Source organism: Monopterus albus, unplaced genomic scaffold (assembly GCF_001952655.1).
Source record: "Monopterus albus unplaced genomic scaffold, M_albus_1.0 scaffold171.1, whole genome shotgun sequence".
Lineage (NCBI taxonomy): Eukaryota > Metazoa > Chordata > Actinopteri > Synbranchiformes > Synbranchidae > Monopterus > Monopterus albus.
In genome coordinates this window covers 848,053-873,917 of record NW_018128051.1, presented here as the reverse complement: position 1 = coordinate 873,917, position 25,865 = coordinate 848,053, and the positions used below count along the sequence as shown (strand labels likewise).

Below are 25,865 nucleotides of genomic sequence, written 5' to 3'. Positions count from 1 at the left end.
ATATGTACAACCAAAAAAAGATTTTGTATTTCTATAAGTGGGGTCAAATTATGGAATAATTTAAGTGTAGACATGAAAAACAGTACTAGAATTGAGGAGTTTAAATATAAATATAAATGTAAGATAAATATATCTTGAATGTGTCATTCAAGATATATGCAAGAATTAGAGATTTAATCATGAATGCATGAATGAAACACTCTGTTTTAAATTTTCTGTGTATTACTTCTTGGTGAAGAAGAGAATTACCTATGTTGAGATACTGCTTGCAGCCAATGATGCATGAAATTTTTTGTATAAGATGATGTTCTGGGGTAGGACTGGATAAGTCTGACTTCTTCCTACTCCATTCAAACATGTGCTGGGTATAAGCAAACTGATTCTGGATTAGCAGTGGTTGGCTTTGTGTAATTATGTGTGTGTTGATGTCATTTGTTCTGCATGTTTGAAAGAATAAATCAAATCAAAAATCAAATGAAATCAAACAACGCCCACTGTTTTCCTGATCACCTCCTACTGCCGCAGCACCGTGTTGTCAGGGACATCAGCAAAATTATACAGCACCAATCAAATCAGTACATCAGGCAGCCACGGGAACGGCACTGTGATTCTCCTTGCACATGGTTATCAGGGTGACAGGGTGAGTAATACTGTGTCTTCACACAGCATCGGATATACTGGCTGATACACAGTATTTGACGAGCTTGTGTAGATACAACCCAGTTTCATCCACAATCAATTTCTTATGTGCACTCCCACATTCGCTCTCTATAAATCCAGAGGCAGAAAGTCAAAAGACTCCTACGAGAAAAGTTTCGTTTACATAAAAGCCTTTGTATACATGCATCGCCCCATGTATACTGTGCATACTACATGTGCACAGACAAGTCATGGTTAACTGAGTGTCAATTGAGTTTTAACCTATTCAATTTCAATACGTGTTAGAGTTCCCCCAACTCAGATTTCAATTAAAAACCACTGATCAGCCACATTAAAACCACTAGCAGGCGAAGTGAATAACATAACAAGCTTTGACGTAGAGACGGTTAATGTCATTAAAATTGTGCTCGATTCTGCTGTAAAATCCGTTCAGTTTTTTTCCACAGCCACAGAAAAGTTAGATGTGATAAATAATTTTGTAAAGCTACATTTATTTGAAGGTTAAATTTGTGGTTGAGACCTCGATTTTCTCCTGAGGGTGGTGGACAGGAAGCAGAGTACAGCTAAGAAACAGTTAAATAATGATGAATGAGACACTATAATAAAACCAAATAAAAGTTTCATGTGCTCTGTGATGACTTTATCTGAAGGATGTTTTTATACTGGCAGCAACAGATGGTCTCTCCTGGAAAAAAACAACCCTGATATCTCTAAATATACTGCCTTAATTCAAGAACTTGGACAGCAAGCAAAGACAAAATACTACTACTACTACTACTACTACTACTACTACTGCTATTAATAATATCATCCATTAAAGACGAACCTCATGTCCAGTCCATTGAGGAAGAGGATACGGTCGCCTGGTTTCAGTCCATATTCCTCAGCAGGACTATCTGAAAATGGCAGAAAATCAGACGTCAATTAGTGACTGAAACAAGGATAGTGGCACAACCCCACCAGCTAACAGGGTGGACTGAACAGATGGGCTGAACAGGGAGAAATGGTGACTAACGCGATGCTGTCTGTAAGTGTGCATTCAACAAAGCCCATCAACAAACGACATGCTCTCCATGCTAAATCTTATTACATAGAGAAACACGACTGTCAAAACAATCCCCAGTAGAATCTGACTGCTCTGTTCTCATCCATCATCGCCTCCTCATCTGTCAACTCTCTGCCGAATTTGCCTCACACCACATGTTATCTCATCTTTTATTTTTTGGACCAGAGGTTTGGATATAACAAACTCTTTGGATGATTAAGTAGCATGAGCTACACATTCACAGACCAGGAGACTTTATATCCTAGAGCTTGTGGTTTCCTGGTTAACAGTAAAGAATCTGTGTTCAGATCACGATAAGAGACATGCCATCCACCCCCACCATCTCCATATCAACCTCCATAAGGCCCACTGAGTCAGTCCGCTCCGGCTGCTTTGGCGCATGTTGGTGGGAGAGGATGGTGGGTGGGAACAGTGCCGTCATCAAACACACACACACACACACACACACACACACACACACACACACACACACACACACACCTCCCTCTTCACCAAGGAACCTGGCAAACTCCCTCAACACTAACTTCACAGCCTCATCTGCTACTTTTATTTCAGCATTAACAGTTAGTTAAAAAACATTTTACTGCCCAAAGTAAAAAAAAAATACAAATAATTAACACGAAAGCTTTAAGTAGCAATTACCTCCACAAATATTTAACAGTAAGGTTGATTTTCATGACAATACTCTCTCTGGTGAAAAACAACTAGTAGTATTTTATCCAATAGTCCCACATATTACACTGCTGTAACAATAAAAATGGTTCTTTCTGCACTTTGTTGTTTTTACACACAAAATAAAACACATTTATGAGTGTGCTTTAGAGGCGCTGGTGGGTTTTGTCCCCTTCGGAGACAGTTAGCCATTTCCCCATTTCCACGCTTTATGCTAGGCTAGCTGACCAGTAACTAGCCCAGAGCTCTATTAAGTGTACAGATATAAATGTGGTATCCACCCTCTCATCTAACTCTCACCAAGATAATGAATAGGTGTACTTCACAAAAAGTCAAACTATTTCCCAAATGAATAATTCTGATATCTGACAATGGTATCTGTTCACATATCTTGGTTGTTTGCTGTCAATTTAAGTTGGCAAATACATTACAGAGCATGTAGAGTATATTCTGGTCTATTAATTAATAAACTCCAGAAATAAATGGTAAACCATTTGAAAAGCAGGACGTTTTTCTGAGATTCTGTGAAGAAAACCACCAAAGATTACATTTATGCACAAGTAATCAAGTAATGGTTCCTAACACTGGTGAAGTGTGTGTTGGGTGCATGATATCAAAAATATCCTCATTCACTTCAGATCTCATTTGTAGGCAAATTTACATTTGCTTTTCTAAATCATATCTTTTTCAAAAACATCACGACAATCCTCATTTCAGCATGATGTAACTGTATTTAACATATAATTAAACATAAATCAAACAAATGATACACTCTCTAACTCATCAGTGAAGCAGCTACATTAAAATGGACATGTACAAAAGGACACAGATAGAAATCGTTGTAAACAATGAATGTAACAGCACAGTAAGTGTCTGTTTCTGTACAGCACAGCCTGTTCTGAGTGTTTTCCTCTTAACATTTCATTGGTGAGTCAGACACGTCCACTTCCTGGTACATTCATAGTCATACATAAACACCTCCTGATCAACCCCTATCGGCTGACACCACAGCAGACTCACCCACATACAATACACTCGCCCCCACCTCATCAGCAAACAAAGACGAGGCGTCCACAAACTCTACTGTACTGGTTTTTAATAGAGAAGCACTACCTGGAATAACAGAGTCGACGGAGACGGGAGCGTGACCTCGCAGCGTGAAGCCGAAGCTCTTCTTCCCTCTGTAGACACGGACGATCCTGAGGAAGAGGCATAAATGGATGTAGATGAATGATCAAGAAGCATATTTACAGAGCCATGACACTAATTCTTGAATTCCTTTCACACTAAAAAAAAAAAGAATATTTTATCCAAGCTGCTGGTTGATACAGAATGACAGGCAATGTCTTTAATATTCACTAATGGGAAAAGCTTTTTAGATTCGACATTTTACTAGAGAATCCATTCATCCTACACTTCTCCTTTCATAGCAACCCTGTAACACTGATTAGTCAGTTGTAAGACAGTTGATTTACAAACGTTCTAAGAAGCAATTAATCATATAAGTGACTTGTTTAGGAAAATACCAGTTCCACACATTTGGAAGATACCATCTTAGATGAAGGTGGCGTGAGGAAAGACAAAGTGAACTGGTATCTTCCAGCTTGGCTGAACACAGCTGATCCAGGTAATCCGCAGTAGGTAGGGCAGGGATAGTAGGAGACCAACCGGGGCAGGGGCCCTAACTGGGGCATCATGTAACAGCCTTTCTGTGAATGGACTTGGAGCCCAGCTGTCTGTGTGGAGTACAGTAAGTGCTCACTCAAGTCTGTTTGTGCTTCGCTTTGTTTTGATTTGTCACTTCCTGTAGGTGGGCGTCTGAACAAGTGCAGCCCAACTTTGTGATAAAAGCTGATAACAGGCTTTATTTATTTTTTATTTGAGTTTATATAACAAAACCAAACTAGTCCAGCCTCAGCTCCTCATACATCGTTCAGTGTTTTAGTCAACCAGCTTCCAGTCTAATTCTGAACCTACTCAATGTAGAAAAAAAGCTTCCATTCTCCCCAGTAAAAGAACACACCGTGGAACCTCTCATTATATCAAAGATGAGACACTGTTGCTGTCTATATACACCATGTTGCCATGGAAACAATTCAAGACAACACTGTCTTGAAGTGTAAACATGGGGATAGACAAAAAAAGATGAGGGAGGGAGAGAAAACAGACAAATCTATTCTTTGATAGCCAGGGTTACTGGTTGTTATGTAAGATGAGCTAAATGAAGATGGGTGCACTGGGTGCTCTGGCTGTGTGTGTGTGAGAATGGTGCACAGCCTGGCCTAGAGCACACTTGACAACCCGAGCGTCTACAACTATCAGGCTGGTTCCCATCAGTCAGCACCAAATCCTTTTCACCAAATCCTATTCTTACATGTCGCATGAAGCCACTGAGCCCAAAAATATGAAATAACAACCCAGTGAGAACCAATCAGTCATCTGATGTGATACAATATCAACGCCTGACTCATTGTGCAACACCTTCATTATCGGTCTCTCCATCTTTATCACTTTCTTTATCTGCCTATTCTATTTCTCTATTTTTCTCTCTATCAATATGACTGGCCCTCTTCGTCTTTCTACATCTGCATGTCTGTTAATTTCGATCCTTTATCTATTTCTATATCTGTTTCTGCCTCTTTTTCTCTCTCTCTCTGTCTGTATTTCAGTCTTTCTGCCTGTCTATCTGTCCATCTACAGCATCTGCCTGTTTAGTTACTGCAGAGACATAATAGTGTTGCACAACACTCTCGAGGAGGTTTATTCAGCTCAGAGAAGGCATCAGCATGCAGCACACTTCTTATTTTGACTCTGCCACATATACCACTCTCCCATTTAACACAAGCATCTCGCCTCCTAATGTCATAGGACCTGCCAATATGATTACACTTGACATATTCAGCTGCTTATTTTTACTCCCATGTAAATGAAGACAGATCTTGTCTCGGATCATAGTTAGCTGAGTGTAGGAGTGCACTGCCACCCATGTAATCCTCCACTAAGTCCAGTTCTGTGTTATCAATTGTACAGTCATGTTATCAGTGTCTTAGCAGGTGGAGGACGAGCAGGAGAGGTTGAATGGTCTGGGGCTCTACAACGGCACAGGACAAACATGTTGAATAGGTGATGAGATACAGAGTTTCAGTTTAAAGGAGCTCCTTATTTAGCTAAGTAAAAAATGCACCTGAGCACTTTCTAACTTAAGGTACAAGGTGTTCTACTATACCCATATGTGGGTTAAACTATGTGCAACTTTGTGACAAGACTTTATGGAGAAAGAATCACAAATACAGCAAAAGGGAAAAGGCAATAAGATACAGTACGTTGTCCCCTGTTTCATATACATTTTTAAAACAGTCTGAGAAATATCTGAAAAAGAAACTGAATCACTGGCTGTTGCATTACGTGTTGAGATTAACCTGCTGACAGAACTGAATTCCCACAGTAAACATAAAGCACTGTATCATTACCAAAAACAACAAACCAGGAGTCATGTGCTCACCTCTGATTGGGTCCGATGGGGGGATGTGTAGGTATCCCAGACTTCCTTACGCCCCTGTCTCTCTCTGCTTCACCCTTGCCTCCGGGTTCTCCTCCATCCCTGGGCACCGAGCTGGCCCGTTTGGACCCATGTTGGCGTTCTGAGTGATCCTCACTCCGACTGCGCCGGATTCTCCCCTGCGGCTCGCTGATGCTCTTGCTGCGACACAGCCGGTTGATCACATTCTGGGAGACAGCCTCGTCGAAGCGCTGCCGGTGCTTCTTGGGAATGAAGATTCTGGCAAACATGGTGGCATGTGAGGAAAACGAAGAGGAGTGATATTAGTTGGTTTTTTTTGGTCCACAAACGCTGCCTTAGAAAACTGTAGGAAAGAGGACAGATCTATATCACAGATCCACCTCGATCCATTTTGAAAACATAGACTCCATATCAATAAATCTTGAATTTCCAGAGAAATAACAGCAGCGAGTCAAACATCCAGCATGAGCAGAGATTAAAGAGTGATGATCAGCTTGACTGCACGCAAAGAACCTGTACAATCCAAGTTCATACTAATTCAAATCAACAGGCTTCCTCCTTAAAGACTCAGATTAAAAAAAAAACAAATTAAACTTTTGATGGACAGGTAATGTGTTTTTCTTCCTGTGGGTGACTGCTGTCTCCAGAGAGAAGAAAGAAGAGAAGCTGAATGGTAAACCAAAGAGAAAAGATCTTTTCCCCAAGGAGAGTCGGTGAGGAGGAAATCTTGGCGTCAGTCACGGCTCGCTGGAGTCTCACTACTGCAGCGTGAGGTGCCAGAGCAGAATACAGCAAGAGAAAAAGTGTGGGAGTGAGCAAGCATGGGATTTCTCCTCTGCTCTCGCTCTCTCTCTCTCTCATCTACAGTCTCTCTCTCTCGTTCTCCTACACTTCCGTCCACCCTCACCTCCATGTCACTTTGTCAGTGTGACCACACAGAAGCCGTCATCATCATCTTGCTGACATGAAACTTCACCAGTTATCCTATCTTGACAAACAAAGGCAACATGCTGAGTTTTTACTATTTCAGCTTTTGGGGGTTAAAAATAAAGTACAATTAACATTCAAAAACAGCAGCAGTCAGTAGGTGGACAGACTTTGACTAAATTAATCACTCACATTTCAGTTTTAGAGAACAGTCACGTATTGTTCCACCTGTCGTCAGCTCAGGTAATAGCACAACACAAGTCACAAACGCCACACTAGTACTTCCATCATACCATATTTTCTAAAGAGGGTACTCCAGAGATTTAGTACTGCATCTCCACAAAGTTGGAGAACCTACATTAAAAAGGAACAGAGGCTGAGATATCCTGATTTTTGTCCATTGTATGAGTCAAGCTGCCAAAATACTGACACTCACATTTCCCATAATGCAACTCAAAAAGTCTTTCATTATTCACTCCCTGCCTTTCTTGTCAAGAGTTAGATTGGAAGATTGATACCACTCCCATGTCGGTACAGTAAACAGCCAGGATAATGTTGACACAAAACTGGAATCAGGGGCGAACCATTATTCAGGCTTTGTCTATATGTAACAGTATCCTCCTACCGGCACCTCTAAAGCTCACTAATAAATATGTTAAAGCTTGTTCATGACATCTGTGCAGAAACCTAAGTGTAAAATAACATGTTGCGGTTTTGTGCCAGAAAGCAATTGAGTTGGTTCCCTGTTTCCAGTCTATGTGCTAAGCTAAGCTGAGTAACTGCTGGTAGAGGCTTCAGCATACATATAAAAATAGTATCAATATTCTCATCCAATTGTTGCCAAGAAAGTAAACAACAAACATATTCTAAAAAATCTCCAACTACTCCCTTAACAAAGATCTGTCAGTGAGACACTTCACTGACATTGGGACAAATGATGTGGATATGTTTACAGACAGGTTCTGGTGTTGCAATTGTGTGTTCTCACATATTTCTTCAGATCCATTATGATTTTACACTAAACACCACGACTGGGTAATGTTTAAAAATGTTCAGTACAAGTGCAGATACGTTACTTGACTTTTGGCTTGGTTTGAGGAAAGCCAACCTTGTCAAAGGTTTTCATTTAGCGACAGAAGCCAATAAGGATGTAACCATATTTGTAATTACAGGATATCTTGATAGAAACATTTCTTGATACCATCGTGGGATTGTGACTGTATCTACCAGGATATTACATATGGTTATTTCACTAACATAAGTGCATTCAGGTCGCAGGATTTGTTACTGCCGGATGCAGGCAATACTAGCCCTGTTTATAACAGATACAGTCCTGGATACAGTCAGGACACGGCTGTGTGCTACACTTTAAAGGAGATGGGCAAACAAACCAAACACACAAATGAAAAACCAACTGCTTGGTAACCACCCTTAACATCTTTTTTTATTTTAATAAAGAAGGGAAGCAGAAATGCTGTGCATTATAATGAAAGTAATATAAAAATGTTGATTTATTATTTAGCAAAGTGCATTTTTTTCAAATTTTTTTTAAACAATCATGTCAAAATTCAGATCATGGACCCTTTGTAGCAGTATTATACTGTGATACTGGTATGACAGTATGATATATGATATGTGACATATATGATTTTGGTATCGCTAGATCCCTATAGAAGCCAAAGTTTGATGGTGTCTAAACACCAGCAGAGAAGCAGAACTTCACCAAAATAGGTGTGAATAAAAGTGGAAAAATGGCAATTTGCTTAAGAAACAATCAGACCAAAGAATATTTAAACAAGACCACAAATCTGACTTGACAAGTTTCAGTACTAGCTACAACAGAGAATTTACTTGATAAAAATACATAATCTGCTCTGTAAAAACATACATTTTATGGTAGAATAAACTCAAATGTCAATGTGTGTGCTGTGCATGCTGTTTGGGATGGAGTGCTGGCTGTTCTTCACACAGCAGCACTGACTATGAGAACAAAGCAACGCGAGTCGTCCCCCAAACATAAGGACTGAGCTGACAACACAAAACGACTTCTCGTTCAAGTGACTGGAATGGCTGCCAAGAGACAAGGCAACCACTCCCAAACACATACACACATACACACATAACTATATTTGTGAGGGTATTCATGATGTACGCATTAACTATAACCTTAATGTGCTCCACATATGTCTAACGTTAAAGGATGAGTTCACCAGTTACTGTCAGCACAAAACTGTGATGTAACCGCCTTTTTTTAGAACGGTAATTCAAACTGCTTTAATATCATTCACTTTAATGTAAAAGTTTGACATTCAGAGAAATACACTTATTGGTTCTATAGCCAAGAGTTAGACGAGAGGATTGACACCGCTGTCATGTCTTTAAAGTAAATATTTAGCTACCACTGGCAGATGCTAATCTTAGCTTACCACAGCATGAAGAATGTTGTTTCAAGTCTTTATATCTTAGCTAACATTATCAACTGTTGTAGGATGCAGGTTAATATTTATATAACTGTATAGATATAACTGTACAAGCAACTGTCCCACTTAACTCCCAACAAGTAAGTGTATTTTTTGAAAGTGAACAGTGAATAATGCTCTCATAAAAAGGGAAAACAAAAACATACTGTACATGCCCACAGTGGCCTACACAGTATAAATACACAGCATTTCACATATGCTAGCATCTTTTTCAAACCAGACCCGAAGGAAATGTAAAAAATTCAGACTGCACTGTTAAATTGGACTAAAAAGAACCAAAATCCCAGTTGATACATCCAAGTGAGTCAGAAGTCAATTATTTGATTCCATGTTTGTTTAATCACAGCAGCTTTACGATCCAACAGAGAGCTGAACCCGAACACAGACTTTCACAAACAACCATTTAGACTCCCACCTACACCAGTCTGTTGTGCTCTGACAAGCTGATTCGTTGCTGATCGGATGAATCAGCCACAAGCAGACAGGGTGCCGTGCGCTCTGTGAAAAACAGCACCAGTTGAGTAATTAGCAACAAACACGTCAATAGAGAAAAGGGAGAAACAACAGATACCGGCTGAACATGTCAATGAGAAACCAAAAACCATGTTGACAGCTAAATAAAGCAATTAGGACACAGTTAACGCACAGAGAGAAGGAGGAGAGAAACGTGAGCGCTGGCTACTGTTCATTTCATTATCCACTTTACTTTAAACACTTAAAGTACTTAAATGGTATTCAGCCCTGTGTTGTTATTGGAGTGTAAAAGTCTCATTTATGTGTGGAACACATCTGTATGAAAAGCTCATTTTGGAAATCAGACAACTTTCTTGTAGCTGTATAGACAGGCCTACAGAGATGGAAACGACGGAATCAAAGCCAATTCTTTCTTTTTGGAGCTTATCTCCATCATGATATTTGAGAGATTTAATAATCCAAGCTGATATTCTTTTTTAAAACATGACCCCATAACTTAAGCTAACATTTTTGGGCCTAACCCAAACCCTAACCTGTAAATAAGTATGAACACCATGACGGATTGCAGAAGTGAAGCCACTGTGACCCGATCAGCTCCTGGTGGCTGGGACATGAGCCAAACTAACAACAAAGTACAAATCAGATACATTTTCCCCAGAGGTGATTTCTGTCATTTTTGGTAGATATCATCACGTTGATGTGTGTATTTTGTTTGGATAGGTAAGCGCAGAGTGGACATGACAGACTAGTGGTATTCTGGGGTAAGACTGAGACCTCTGAGTTATGAGTCCTCTTTTGGTTGTATTCATTTATTTGTTTAGAGTATCTGTTGACTCTTTTATTTTCCTGTGCAGCCCGTCTCCATTGTTTTCTTCTTCTGGTATTTTTGGCAAAAGCTTCAGAAAGGTTCCCTCACTTCAGTAAATGCTTTGCTATCCACCTGGTTGTTTATGTTGCTCCCCCTATGGGTTGTGACATAGCAACACTGTTTTTGATGGATCTTTGACTTTTCTGTACTGCAGTTTCTTGTTACCTATTCGTCAACATACTGTATAAACTGATACTGATGTATCAGTGATGCTGGCTGGTAAAGTCAGCCACGCTACTCAAGATTTTATCTGCAGTAAGGTAGATAGTATCTAGCCTTTACAAAAAAAAAACAGCATTCATGTCATTTTGACTTTGAATGTTGGTTTTCTTTTTTCTTGAATCTTGTTGGGAACTAACTAACTAACTAACCAAACCCTGTATGTGATGCAAGCCAAATATTAAATATATGCTTCACAGACAACAGACTGCATCAATACAAACTGAAACCAACGTTTGCTGCTTCTCTATAATAAAAGCAGATACAACACACTGCGGCTGAGCAGAAGTATGTCCACAACAATATATACCGCTGGTAATCAGATGCAGAAGACACAATACCCTGTAAAACCCTACATTATACATCCGTTGAACAAAAAAATGAATATTCCAAACCTCAAAAGCATAAATAATACAAAGATAATTACGATGTGGTGGTGACCCCCAGTGGTATTACATAAATACTGTGGGAACTTGCAATGTACTACATGTACTGGCACCCTCTTTACAGGAACTCTCCATTCAGCACCACAACACAAAACAAAAGACCAGCAATGCAGCAAACTAATTCTGACACAATTCCCTGGCCTCCTTGAATTATGTATTTCTCCTCTCTTTAAATGGCTCACAGCTGGTCCACTATAGTGCAATATGACTGAAGAGGCCAATTAAACACTTAGTAAAACTACATTATGACCATTACTTTACACACAAAGTTCAGTTTGCTTATGATGAGACCTGGCACAGCAACAACATAGTCATACGAGTTCAAAAGTCTCCCATTGACTTTTCATTATTCTGGATGCCTTGTCAACTTAATTACTTGTTTTTTGAAGAGCTGATAACATTAGGCTGTGTATCTAACATTTTCTCATATATTACCTTGAATTTCAGTGAAGTCTTTTGAAGTATCTTTTCATTTTGGATCACGTGTTCAGCTAAAGGTGCAGTAGGCCACATACTCTCAGACTGCTGTCACTGTGTCTGCAGATTCTGATCAGGTTGAAGGTGCACGTGTATCTGACTGCAGCCAGACAGTGTTGTCTGAGCACAAACTACTGGCTACAAGTGAGCAGACTCCTGAGATATAAATAAATGTGCTGTAGGTGTAGCAGCCCACACAGTCCCTCTCTGTGCTTCCCTGCTATTTGTCATCTATTCATATCACAGTACTAGTACTGTGTGTCTCTGCCTCTCCCACAGACCTGTCTCTGTACCCCTCTGTGTGTGTATGTCTGCCTCTTGTTACCAGCATTATGCTTTTACAAATGCAGATAGGTTAATCCACCTCAGCCATCTGTTGAAACAACCACCTCATCACAAAAAGTTTTTCACATTAACTCTTGGAAACTAAATGAGTGCTCTGATTTGACCTCATTTATAAAGAACAGAGATCTATAATTATCTGAAGAAGAGTTGTGGAAGAAGAACCAAGCAGGGAGGAAGGGACAGATTTCTCAAAAGGGAAGAATGACTTAGAGAAAACTACAAAGAGGAGACCTCATTCCATTTCAAGTGTCCAGATGTAGCTCAGTTGCAGGCAAGCGAATCGTATTTATAACACACAGAGTTCCAGGTGCACCCATGACTGCAAAGTTAAAAATTACTCTACTACAATATAAAACTATGACATACTTTTACAGTATGTGGTGCGTGTCTATATGTACTTCACACTTCATATATAAAATGCTTTTTTACACTCTTACTGTTCTGTTCTGATGATGCTAAGGTTGAGGTCTGTAACAAGACAAAGATCCTTCCTGAGGTAGCCATGCAAAACCAGCCTGCATCCTGAGAGCTCCGTTTCACTCCAGATCTAAAAATATCCACCTAGAATCTACTGAGCCTGGCAGTTGGAAGCCGAACCAATCAGCCAACCTCTTTAAAGCCACACGTGACAATTGGCTACAAGATGATGGCAAATGATAAAACACTGTCTCACTTCAAGGTATTCAGAGCAGTGGTGAGCCCCCAGAATGAAGCCATATCTACTTCAGCCACAAAGTGGTTTTCCTTTTTTGGATAGTCGAATTTTATTTTAACATCTTTTAGAAGCCAGAGGAAAAGAAAAAGTGGAAGATTACAATGAGAAAAGTCTGAAAAATAATCTATTTGTTTCTTTCAGTCACCTCACCATCCCTTTGTGAGAGTCCAGTGTGTTTTTATCTTCAACAAGCCCAGACTCAACGGCTATCAACTCCCAAACTGAAAACACATTTCCATAACCTACTGGACATTTAGAAAAAATCTGTTATGGTCATTGTTCTTCCTTCAGCTTGAACTCTATTAGTGTTCAATATTCACTTTGATAAAAACAGTTTGCACCGTACTTATGAGCCACTAATCTGTTTCATTTTGTGCAGTGTAGGAGCTTAACACCAACTCCAGCCACTTACTGCGGCAGTTAAGGTTAAACACCATCATTATCAACACTACTGAAAAAGAAGCTTTGTGCACAGCATGAAGTGGAGATTAGAAGGAACCAGTAACTGCAGTACTGTGGCTTATTAGGGCCAACTATGACCAAGTTCTGGTCACTCTTGTTCTTTTATCAGACAAAACTTTAATAGTGTAGTTTACTAGTTAGTCTAGAAAGTGCTTTAATAAATCTCTATGACCATAATGTTACCGCTACTGGCACATACATCAGGTGTTACAGAAAGGAGCATGGATCGGGCTGCATATTTCTGTCTGAACCCAACCCAGACCCAACAAGCTTACATGTCAGCTTTGTTTAATGATCAGGGGAAAAACACTGTACAACCTCAACTACATCTGGCTCAGGCGGGTTGGGACATTATATACTGTAAGTGCTTCAGCCATCTAGCCTAAATTTTGACCCATGTGTCTGAACCCGGCCCTAACATAATTTCTAAACTTCGGTCCGAACCCTCGGGTACCAGCGGGTCCCTTCAGGCTCTGTTCAAGTATCCACTCTCTAAGGCGGACATACACAAACATGGTATCATATATACAGATAAAATGTAAAATGAATATATATGTAAAAGTCAGCATGATGCTCACAAGCATGAACACACACACCCACCCACCCTCAAATATGTGGATTACATCTTCAAAGCAGAGCATCACTCATCCTAATGACTTCAGTCACTCAGAGACAGGCAAAGTAGTTGTTATATTAACCATGTTACAACACTCATCCATCCAAGCGTGGTTGCATCACATCAAACCACATAAACCTGCTGTTGACAGCTCCCTTGCATTATAAATAATAGCTCTACACTAAATTGCCTTGAAGAGATCTTTAGAAACAACTGGGGAATAGAGGGTTCGAAGCTAAAAACATCAGATACTCAACATCAGCAGTCATCGTCGTGTAATTTATCAGACTGCATTAAATACCCACTCACCTCCCACTCCACACACACAATTATACTGGCACTTGTTAAAAACAGTGCAGGTAGCAGACTAGAAGAAGCTCATAAAATGCATGAATTCCTTCTAAAATAAACAACCCACCACAACCACATTTCAGACAAACATATATAAAGCTTAACAGAAAAGAATGTAAAGATGTACTCACCCCAGACAATTCATCACTTTAGCTATAACTCATAGCCCAAAACCTTATTCAACCTCAGAACAAGTTGCACCTACAGAAGTGAGCAGAATAGCGGACACACCTCCTGCTACAGTGGTGCTTCCCTGAGGAAGATTAAAGATACAGCAGAAGCTTGGTGCATGCAGCAGGCTGCCTTTACCAAGTGCCACATACACAGAGAGCAGGGAACAGTCCCAGCTCTGAGCACAATAACGAGAAGAAAAACCATCAGGGTAAAACACAAAACCCCCCATCAGGGTGCGGGAGAGGCAGGAGAGTTGTGAGATGGGTGGGAGGTGGAAAAACAACAGAGAGATGGCTTTAATGTTGCTACTGGTGCTTGTGCAAGAGGAGTCTCCTTTATTATACAAATACCATTGTGGAGTTCTCAGTCGATGGTGTTTGAATTATTCATAACCAATTAAAGGCAGAAAAATCCTGCCAGCTGATGTCAGTTCAGGCAGGGAAACAAAAAGAAACTACCTAAACACTGACTTCATACTGCTGGAAACTCTTCTTACTGTATATTAATACCTTCAAAGGGAGCTGAAAGGTTGAAGCCAGTGTAGTAAAAGAATAAAGGGCTTGGAACAAACTGTGGATTTGGAGAGAGGCAGGGACACTGGTGATTTTGGCACATATACAGTAGTATAGTAGAGTAATAATACTGTACATAACTTTGGCTCCCTGAATTTTTTTTATGGTTAGTTACATGGTGTTATTCCAGCTCATGGAAACATCCTGTTGTTGGGTGTAAATCTGGGTTTCTTCTTTCTTTCTCTTTTGCTGAAGGGACAAGGGATACAGAGCAGCATGGCCACTGGTCCTGAGAGATGTTTCTATGACTCGAGCTGTCAGCCAAATCTCTCTGCGACTCATCATCACAGACAATTCACGCTGCCAATCCTCATTTACTGCTAAGCTCAGGCCCCTCCATGTCAGTTCAGCCTCTCAGTTTCACTAACGCAGATGATGACACTTTAAGCGACTTGGACGGCCATGGTGGGTTTACCCCAGGTGGCATATGGGAACCACTTAAACCTAAGATGTAGCATTATAATAGCTCACAGTGGGTGAAACTGAATGAGCATCAGGAAAAGCCTGTTTGTGACATTCTATGAATGAAATCCCTGTGGGTTATTTTACTTTTCACTGGGACTTGAAAATGACAAGCGTGTGAGAGACAATGTCAAGAGAGGGAGTAATAATTAAACAACACTGAAAGCCTAAATTACTATACTGCCTTGAGTCTTACAGTGGATGAGAGTCTGTGTCAAACAAGTGGGAAGGTAATGCACTTTTTAGGAGTCTTTCAGAATGACAGGAAACATTTCTACTAGCAGTTTATTCTGTCATATATTTAATGTAATTGGGACAGAAACCTCTGGCGCCTACCTGATACTGGAGATGAGCTGTCGGTGCTCATCAGTAGTGAGTATCTCTGGCAGGACAGAGGCCAACCACTCAACTCTCTTCTCTGCCGCATACTGCTTCAGCACAGTGAAGAGTTTCTCTTTTACTTCAGGTTCATCACCTAAAATCTGGTCAACCTGACAAAGATGGCACAATGATGTCAGAGGCTGTAAGCAGTTTGAGGACAAGATGCTTTGGCCTCACAGTTTCACACAGTGCCAGACTGTTACCATAACAACACTTCATCTGCAGAAGAAAACAGACTTACTCAGGGCTATATTATTTAATTAAGTTTAGTCTTGAGCTCGAGTCAGATCTTGTGTCTCAGTCTATTTTCTATTTGTATATTTCCATTCTATCCAAAATGCTTCAAATTTATAGGCGCCTATCTGTTTTTTTCTTGTACCAAGAACTATTTAGAGAGTTGCATATGAAATCAGACACTATGAAGACTTTACCACAGCTACTGTTTAACCTCCTACAATGTATTTTTTATTTTTATTTTGGTTTTAAAGCCCCTGAAAACCTGGTTTCAAAACTAAAGTATTTCTCTGGAACATTAAATATTCGTGACTAATTAGCAATAATAAAATTTAGAATAAAAAAATCCTTAGGGATTACTTCTAATTATTTAAGCCTTTAACACACAACAACCTCTACTGATGTGGTTTGATCTGATGTGAGTGATAGTATCATCTCCCAAGAAACAACTGGTGCACAGAACAGGCCTTTATGTGACATTGCCTTGGTCTAAATGAGCCCTGCTCATGTCAAACCACTAGGAAAAGGTTTTAAAAAATACTTGTGAGATAACCAAAATATGTTTTCAGGGCCTGGATTATGTCTAGAATTGTGCCTAGACTCAGCTGTGACTGCGTAGTTAAATGTACCTTCTTGTTGAACTCCAGAGCCTTGTGTTTACGGTCCAGTCTCAGCCCCTCGCCTCCCATCTGGCTGTCCTCTATGCTTATGCTGTGTTTCTGCCTCGGGCCGAGGCACAGCACCCCCAGGCGGAGTGTCCTCCCCTGGGAGGCCTTGATCAATGCTGCAGCCATCTCATGCTGCCTGACAGGGATGCCACTGACCTCCATAACGTAATCCCCAGCCCTCAGGCCTGCACGGCCTGCTGGGGAGCAGGGTGAGCAGTCCTCCACCAGCAGGGGGCAGTCTCCAACAATGGTGAACCCAAAACGACCATCTGGACCTGGTATGATGTCCATCTATAATACATGAAAAAAAATGAAATTAATTGAAATAATGAATTCAACTCAACGCGTGACCCTGGGACACAACCCCCAAAAACACCCTCAAAAGTCTAGACCTACAGGCTACTACACTATGACATGCAAATCCACTGGCATTAACCTGCATATACACTATTGCTGTGGATGCAAGAGCTGTGAGACCTGCTGTATGCGGGACACCACTCCAATGCTAGGAGGAATGTTCTTCTGGGTCTGTGCAATGGCGATGACGGCTTGTGGACACAGCGTCGACACATTGTGGCCCTCGATCTCCAGGACCTGGTCCCCCGCCTGCAACCCCGCAAGATGGGCGCTGCTGCCCTCCTCCACAGACAAGATGTAGCTTGGTCCATTCCCACCCAGCTGAAAGCCAAAATCCTCAGGCCATCCCTGGTTAGATGACGGCATGCTGAGGACTTCAGGTAGAGGAAGGTAGGAAAAAATAGGTGAGGTGGAAGAAAAAATGGATGAAAATGTTATGATGGGGAGAAAGAGACCTTTCGTAAGTAGGGTCCTGCAGTTTGGCGCTTCGCTTGGGACAAAAATCTGATATATTAATAGACAGCCTGCTAAACTGTGAAGAAAAATTCATACAATCAAACAGAAAACCTTACCTACTGTGCCCAAAGAAGTCAATTCTACTGACATTGCATAATACCCTTAGAGCAAATAATCCCTCACAACTTTTACAGTAGCCCCAGTTTTGTGCATCGATGCCCTGTCTCTTCTCCCTGCTGCTGTCTCCTGTGTCTGAAGCTGTACTATCGTGTGTGGCTCTGTAACCCGCTACCCTGAACCACGACACACTCAGCAGTCCCTGACCTGGTTCACAAACTCCATAGCAGCCAATCAAATGAAGGCATCACAGAGACTGTGACCTTAATTAGCTTAAGAGACACAAGTTGCTCCAGTACTTTTTTCACAAAGTTCACATAAAAGTCTTTCCTGTTGAATGAGTGTTATGCAGTGGAGACACAGAGCACACCATACAGAGGCAAATACAAACAAAAGGTAAATACAGGGGCACCTGAAAACCAACCTTTGAAACAAATGTTTAAAATTACAGTGAATTAACCCACATGCTACAGTTTTCACAACCATCTCTAATATATTAAAGAATTACAAAAAAAGAACAGGCTGGCTTTTGTTAAATATAATCAGCAGTAAACCCTCTAGCTCAGCTGGAGGCTAATGATGTGTTCAACAGCCCCCAAAGCCACAGCACTGCAGGATCCACACAGTGGACAAAGCTCATGAAAGACTTACAGATATCTTTAGGTGGACAACGAGAGCCCCGTTTGTTCTGCCGAAAAGAGTGTCTGCCTTTTTTGTTTTGCAAAAACTTCTTCATCTTGAATGTCAAATAGCAGGTGGCCTGCTAGCAGGCTGGTGTCCAATCTGTCTTCACAAATATAATGTTAAAAAACACCTCCTCCCTCTGACCACCCCACAACCCAAAGTCAAACAGAAAAAGTGATCAAGTCAAAGCCTAACCCCATTCTTCCACCCTGAAACCACTGCAGCTGCCTCCTGATCAAAAGGTGAGTGTGCATGAAAAGCGAGTGCAGTCTCTCTGTGAGCGTGTCAAAGAGTTAGTCCTGAGTCTCACTCCTGATTCATCCTAGGGCCAGCCTGCTTGCACAGTGTTAATCAGAGAACTGGGACGCATGCACCAGAGTACCTCAGTTCTTTAATATTTCTCTCTCCAAAAAGGGTATTGTGAGGCCTCATTTTTCTATAAATATACCAGCGTGTCTTTTTCCTCCCCCTCCACTCTTGGCTAGGTGGCTCTCCGAGGGACCGCTGCTGGCCCAGAATCACTCTGCGGCAATGTGAGAAAGCCTGATGAGGACTAATTGGAGCGTCTGCTTGCCTGGAATTCTGTGTGGTTGCATGTGTGTAAGCACAATGAAATGTTCCGTCCAATGAGAAGGAGTGGAGCCAATCTAAGACTTTAATCTGTTGGATTAGTAGGACTATGAGCTGTATCTTTGAGTCTCCTCCGATCACATCATTAATAATGTAGGAACACATGCTCCCTCCCCTTGGTGGGTATCTACACCGGCTATAGTAGAACCACAATCAATTTTTGTAACGCATTACTAATGTGTGACCAAACACTGTGGTGGAAATGAACAGTCAATTACAGGGGCTGAGTTTAGGTCAAATCTAGAGAGAAAACATGGCTATTCAGGCTCATGACTGTACAGAACAAGTGAAGATCACCTTAGAAAAATAATTTTATGTGATTATGTCAACTTTCAAATCATCCTGATATCATGATCATGTGTAGAACAATGCTTTACCATCAGCCTGAGTGTCTCATTTGATACTACCGCTGGGGGCAATACGTTGGAAATTCACCAGGATAAGGATAATCACCTTTGTTGGCCATTTATGTTACACACAAGGAATTTGTTTCCGGTACAGAACCAAGGCAGCCATCTGCAACGCCAACTCAACCGATGGCTCTAACCATCGGGGGTACCGGGGGGGTTCAGTGTCTTGCCCAAGGACACTTCGACATATGGACTGCAGGCACCGAGATTCGAACCTTCAACCTTCTGGTTGGGAGACGGCTGCTCTACCGCACCACTGTCGCCTCACATAGTTAAGCAACATTAAATCATCCGGCAACATTGTTGACTCATTGTGATTTTTAAGTAAAACTGACAAAAATACAAAACATTAATGGTTCCAGTGTCTAAATTCAAGGCTTTTCTTTGATATCTGTGGTCGTTTTGGAGTGTTTTATGAAATTATACAGAGCAAAAGAAAGGCCGAAGTCGGTCAGTAGATTAGTCAGCAATGAAAACATTCATTAGTTTCAGCCCTAATTATGCGCAACTGATTAAGGATTAAAAACATTAGAGCCATAAAGGCCTCACATTATCCCTGTGACAATAAAATGGCTCTGTGTCAATGCAGAAGGGTATTTTTGTTCACAGATGGAAAACTAATTAACCATGAAAAATATTTGCTGGTCCCAGCTTTTCAAATACTTAATATAAGGATTTGCTACTTTTTAAATAATTGGAAGATGCATATCTTGGGATGTTCACCAGAAAGAAATACACAACTCACAGACATCTCCTTGGCCTCTGGAGGTTTAGATTTCTTCACAAATTCTGGCATATGAGACTGATCAATGAATCACAAAATCAGGACTTGCAGTCCTAGATTTTTTGTGTGGTTGTGGAACAAAGTCATATGTTGTGCTCCAGCAGAAGTGCTTTTACTTGACCAATATTTTTTCTTTAAGCAAAAATATGTAACACCATTAAGTACCTACACATTCACTGCACGACCACAGGAGTGTTTTCATTTATTGTGGCTAATGTGACCTTTTCTGGGGACTGTGTAGGTGTGTACAGGTAGACCATTTTCACAGCTGGCATTCTGACTTGTCAGAGTAGGAAAAGCACAGGTGCTATTAATAATATGGCTTTGTTAACAAAGGAAAACATGTCAGTATGACAGTAAGTCTGCATGCACAATAACAGGAAGTAGCTAAACAGAATTCAGTAATTTCCTACCATGACATGTCAAAGAGGCCTCCTCAGCTTCATTACCACTGTCACTGTCCTCAGCTATCTGAAGGTTTGGTGACTTCACCTAAGTCCTGCAGTCTCAACCTGAGCAGAGGTCTCCTTAGTGTAAAGTGAAAAGACCTGTATGAGTATGCAAAGCCACCAAAAACACACAGGAGTAAAGTCACGAGCAGTTCCACACTTGTTATATGACGACATTAAGTGAGTAGTAGGAGAAGTACCTGTGAAGACGGGCTTATAGGAGTGTGAGCTGTCATTAGGTTCAAATACACACAGTAAGGAACAGCCAGTCCAGAACTAAATGAATAATTAAACACAAATGGCTGTATCTCCAAACACACACGGTTCCCTTCAGTCAAACGCTCCTCATATGCTACAGCCAAGACGGTTAACTCGTGTACGACAAGACGGCAAGAACTGTGACATTTCACAGGCAATTGATTTGAGTAAAACTACCTCACCCTTTCACTCAGTTAGAACGGATGTAAAACATTTTTTCAGAGAAGTCATTTTTACTTTTCAGCATTTCTACTGAGCCTAAAATAATAAATCTTTATGAAAAGGAAAACTGGCACTTCATTAGTCATAAACACATTTATGAACATTTCTCAACTGCAAATTTAACAGCTAATAAATGCAATGCATTGTGGTCTATCTATTATAAGAAACATTGAAATAATCACACCATTGCAGCACATCAAAACCTCCAGTACAACCACATATCCCTTACCTTTTTAAACAGCATCCAGAGATGTTCACACACAGCTCCTGAGCAATGCTCCCCTCTCCAGCGCTGTGAGCTGTAATATGACTGCTGGGCCATGTCCGCAACCAGATCTGCCAGGTGTCCTGTGATGCCCTGTTGCACTGTGTGGAGCACTAGATGGCAGCGGCACAAAGAAAACAACACAAAATAACTGAGTTAATTCTGCATGGGAGTCAAAATTCCTAATTCTGGAGTCTTTTAAGCACAGTGATTTTAAGTCTGATTTTGAAGAAGGAATTATCTCATGGTTGAATGTAACTAAGTATATCTACTATATCTACTTAAATACAATTTTCAGGTGCTGCTTCATACTTCTACTGCACTGCATTTTAGAGGGAAATGTACTTTCCAACTCCGTTAAATGTATTTGACATCTTTACTTATTATTTTAGAAATTATTATGCTTTGGTATACACTGAACTACCTAACATTATGCACAAGTACAGCTGAAGTGAGTAGTCAACTGAGAGAAAATTAATCATAAAGTATGCTGATAATCATTTTCATGTAAAAATTAAAAAAAACTGCTCCTATATAATTTTGAGGTTTGACTGGTGGCTGGACAAATGAAGCGAACGAACTGTCACTTTAGGCTATAAATCCATAATAATTTAGCCAGCAGTTCTCACTATTTTCTCAATTTTATGAAGCAAATAGTTTTGTAATTCAACTGATTGAGTAATTAAGACAGGAATCAGATGGTTGATTAACCAATAATGAAATAAATCCAATTTTAGTTGCAGTCCTATACAGTTAACAGTTAAAAATAGCTCAACACACCTAGATGCATTATTAAAATGCAGATTCACATTGATGCACTAGTAATAGTAATGTAATAATATATAATACTGGAAGATAGGGGATCCTTTTCTTTGAGTGCTTTTACTTTTAATACTTTAAGTGTTTTTACTTTTAATACCTTAAGTATGTTCCAGATTATGATTACATACTACAATGAAATTATTAAAGAAGCATAATAGTGGTGAATGTGACAAGATGTTACAAAGGCGTTCAGGAGCCTAAACAGTCTTTAGAGGCCACCGGACTGAGCAAAGTAATATAATATAACGTGGTTATTTCGCTATAGAAATACAGTGGCAGATATGAACTATTTTGATGCACACTCCAGTCCAGAAGGTGGCGGTAATGCACCTGACGCTGTTTGCCAATCACCATTAAACAACAAATGAAGAAGAATGCTTACCTACTGTGTAGTTTTATGTAAGTAACTTATGTTCTTTTTAATATTAAGTAGGTTGCAAGGAGAGAGAGAGAGAGAGAAAGAGAAAGATCATATATGTATTAGCAGACAGATACTAACATTATTTCCTCTTCTGTCCTGCAGCAGTATCAGCGCCGCCGAGCTAGCTCAACATTACAGTTGTTAGCTTGGCAGTTAGCTACATTGATGCTAAGGAAGTAGCATTGTTTACAGTGCGAGCATGGGCAAAAGGTGAAGCTGGTGCTCATAGCGCTAACCAAACTAGCTATGTTGACAGGAAATAAAACACTGAAATGTGAGACATCGACAAGATCGTAGGTGGGAGAGACAGCTTAATTTACAAGGTAAATAAAGTGGGAATCGATACGCAGTTTTGCTAACACTGAGTACTGACATTTGTTAGCATGCTATCGCAAACTTTACCTGAGTCGTTTTAGAAGACACGCATTATCTGGTTTAAAGGCATTCACTGTATTGAATAAAAATTAAAAGTGACATAACTGTGCCTTCATGTCAAGTTTTCTACCTGCTCGTAGTGAGTTTGTTCAATATACACCTGTTATTTGTCTTTGTGAAGCCGACAGATGAGACATGGATTTCCTCACTCTGTTCGCTATCTACGTCGTTGTGGTGCTGACATGTATTGTCCTAGTCTGCAAATACTCTGGCCAGCAGCAAACTCCCTTTCACATAGCGTTTAACTTTGTGGTCAAGGTAAGAAACGGGAGCTTCTTAATAGTACTTCCGCAAACTGACGCCGCGTCGCGCTGCTGTGCTAATTTATCACAGTACAAATTTTCTCTCAGATCCTCTTGAACACGGGTTTCTTCACAGGTACTTGCACCATTTACTCCAAAATGGCTCCAAAAGGTTTCACAGTGGACCTTGCACCGACTGTTTCATCAAAGGTTTGTAATCTTCCCAGAAATAAAGCCATTGCCATAATAAATATTTAAGGCTTTATATGGTCTAATATTTTAGATGATTCTACTGTTTAGCTTCAGTGTTTGTCATTTGTTTCTATTGCAGGAACAACATGTTCATCTACCTGCATATCCTGCTAGAGATCACCGTCTATGCAGAGTTCAGCTATGAGGTGTTTGGCTTCTGCAGAGAGATGGACACCACTTTGACCAGGCTGTCTGTGCCTTACATCCTGCTGGTCATCAAGTCCTTCTTCTTCTACCTCTGTATCAAGAGAGATCCAGGTTAACGTTATATTAGCTGCAGTAAATATAAAAACATTTCTGTAAGGCAGGGGCAGTACACCTGGAATTGGTGAGGTGTGGGGCATAGAAGACATTTTGATTATACTAACTAGTGGAAGACAAGGCTTGTGTATAACGTCAATCAGTAATACATGTGCCAAAGAATGGGAGACCATTGATATGGAAACTCAGTATACGAGTTAAATGATGTTTGCCCATTATCTGGCCCCAAAGAGGGGGTGTCAGGCCATGCCATCATAAATAAACAAGGTCACTGACAACTGAGTTCTGGATAATAAACTTCCAGTGGTCCTTAAGGGAAAAAACAGATTACTTAATGGTATGTGCTTTGTGTTATCACTCTGATATATTTTTTTCTCAAGTGCCCCTCCCTGTGTCTCATCATCTGGCAGGCACAGTGACAAAAAAGAAGATTGCTGTTCAGTTACAAATCTATCCATATGACAGGAGGTTGTTTCACCCAGGAATTTCCTGTCCGACCTGTCAACTCGTCAAACCAGCTCGCTCCAAACACTGCAGTGAGTACTTTGTTACATTGTATATAGCTGCTATTCTGTTCCCTCAGGGTTTGATAGTAAAATTTATATTATAGCTATTTTTTCATTACCTACCTTTATAAAACAATTTAATTGAATTCTATCAATGTTAATGAAATGTATGTCCTTTAATTGTCTTGTTTGGCATTGTTCACATAGGGATGTATCATTTTACAAAACACCACCTGTATTTCAGGGGTATGCAACAGGTGTGTCCAGCGTTTCGACCATCACTGTATATGGGTGAACAACTGCATTGGCGCGCAGAACACACGCTACTTCTTGCTTTATCTCTTCAGCCTGTGTGCCATGGCAGGTGACATCACCCTGCTAACTGGAGACATGCTGCTTTATGTTGTGCTGCAGTCAGGGCTTCTTGGGGCCAGTTATATAGATGAATATGGTCAGCAGCAGCCAGCAGGGCCTCTGTTTGTTGTACAGGTAAGTCTCATGACCACTGATTTCTCATTTCTCATGTTCAAATTAAATATTTCATTTTCCCCTTTGTCGCTCCAGCATCTGTTCCTGACCTTCCCCCGAATTGTCTTCATGTTGGGCTTTGTGCTCTTTGTCTTCTTCCTCCTGGCGGGTTATGCCCTGTTCCATTCTTACCTGGCTCTTGTCAACCAGACCTCCAGTGAATGGTACAAAAGTCGAGGTTATGTTTGTCAGCACTGTCACCCAACTACAACAGCAGACCAACTCTGCATCCCGGCACCAGACCATTCCAAAAGATACTACTACAGTCGAGGACTACTAAGAAACCTGGGGGAGATTTTCTTCCTCTCACATCCTGTTAAGAAAAAAGACACCTGAAAAAGATACCGCCCTCTCTGTTGTTAAACTGAATTTACTGTACATTCCCTCAGATATATTGGCCCTAAAAACTACTGCTGACTGAAGAAAGTTTACATTAATGCTGCCTTTATGAGCTCCGGTCACACCAGATATGTTGATTTGGATAGGTGTGCCAAATTGTTCAGCAAATATATCAGGTCAGGTTTGTTAATTAAATGTCCCAGCTGCAAACTAAGGACAATTTATTTAAGCCCCTTTTTATCCTATGGCTGCCATTAAGTAATGTTTCCAAAGCTGAAGCAAACAAGATGTCTTCCGAGTTTTTCACGTGTCTGTAACTCTTTCTGAAATGGCCAATAGCTCTCGGCATTTGAATACGTTACCCTTTAGGCCTTATTTTAGTTTTCATTTGGGCAATGTTTCATCATATAGGCAGGTAGGAATTTGAATAAATTGTTTATAAAAACATTTCAGTTGTACAAATGCTTTGTTTAAGGGGTTAACAAAGTCATTAGTGGGAGGACTAGCCTACCCCGTTTTTTAGAATTCACTGGTGTAATAAATTGATAAAGATGTCATTCTATATATAGCAGTTTGTAAAGACACATAGTTTAAATTCACGAATGTTACTTCAAATAACAAGGTGTTTAGCTTTTACT

General features: G+C 40.5%; 2 protein-coding genes across 10 annotated transcripts in view; one reads left to right on the top strand and one right to left on the bottom strand.

The window, feature by feature from the left end:
* The window catches only part of grid2ipb (glutamate receptor, ionotropic, delta 2 (Grid2) interacting protein, b), a 40,986-nt gene extending 17,209 nt beyond the window's left edge, over nucleotides 1–23,777 (bottom strand). Inside the window, exons 1-9 of one of the 8 annotated variants that reach the window (XM_020615902.1) lie at nucleotides 23,692–23,777; nucleotides 21,386–21,534; nucleotides 20,641–20,754; nucleotides 17,267–17,520; nucleotides 16,751–17,080; nucleotides 15,843–15,997; nucleotides 5,901–6,176; nucleotides 3,512–3,597; nucleotides 1,487–1,556 (exon numbers count right to left, since the gene is read on the bottom strand). In XM_020615902.1, coding sequence (XP_020471558.1) covers nucleotides 1,487–1,556; nucleotides 3,512–3,597; nucleotides 5,901–6,176; nucleotides 15,843–15,997; nucleotides 16,751–17,080; nucleotides 17,267–17,512 — 1,163 coding nt within the window. In that variant the 5' untranslated portion in view covers nucleotides 17,513–17,520; nucleotides 20,641–20,754; nucleotides 21,386–21,534; nucleotides 23,692–23,777. Of the gene's footprint in view, nucleotides 1–1,486; nucleotides 1,557–3,511; nucleotides 3,598–5,900; nucleotides 6,712–14,429; nucleotides 14,597–15,842; nucleotides 15,998–16,750; nucleotides 17,081–17,266; nucleotides 17,521–17,718; nucleotides 17,794–18,370; nucleotides 18,711–20,640; nucleotides 20,755–21,385; nucleotides 21,535–23,199; nucleotides 23,268–23,691 lie in introns of those variants that run through there. The other 7 variants (XM_020615904.1, XM_020615903.1, XM_020615898.1 and 4 more) reach the window with 7 other exon arrangements.
* zdhhc4 (zDHHC palmitoyltransferase 4) lies at nucleotides 22,577–25,531 on the top strand. Of its 2 annotated transcripts, XM_020615908.1 has the most exons (9): nucleotides 22,577–22,642; nucleotides 22,767–22,987; nucleotides 23,221–23,357; nucleotides 23,478–23,551; nucleotides 23,673–23,851; nucleotides 24,265–24,390; nucleotides 24,605–24,617; nucleotides 24,708–24,849; nucleotides 24,925–25,531. In XM_020615908.1, exons 3-9 carry the CDS (start codon nucleotides 23,235–23,237, stop codon nucleotides 25,222–25,224), a joined length of 957 nt encoding a protein of 318 aa, XP_020471564.1. In that variant the 5' UTR covers nucleotides 22,577–22,642; nucleotides 22,767–22,987; nucleotides 23,221–23,234; the 3' UTR covers nucleotides 25,225–25,531. The 2 variants fall into 2 exon arrangements, with proteins under 2 accessions (XP_020471564.1, XP_020471563.1); XM_020615907.1 differs by having other exon boundaries at nucleotides 24,605–24,849.
* The last annotated feature ends 334 nt before the right edge of the window (nucleotides 25,532–25,865 follow it).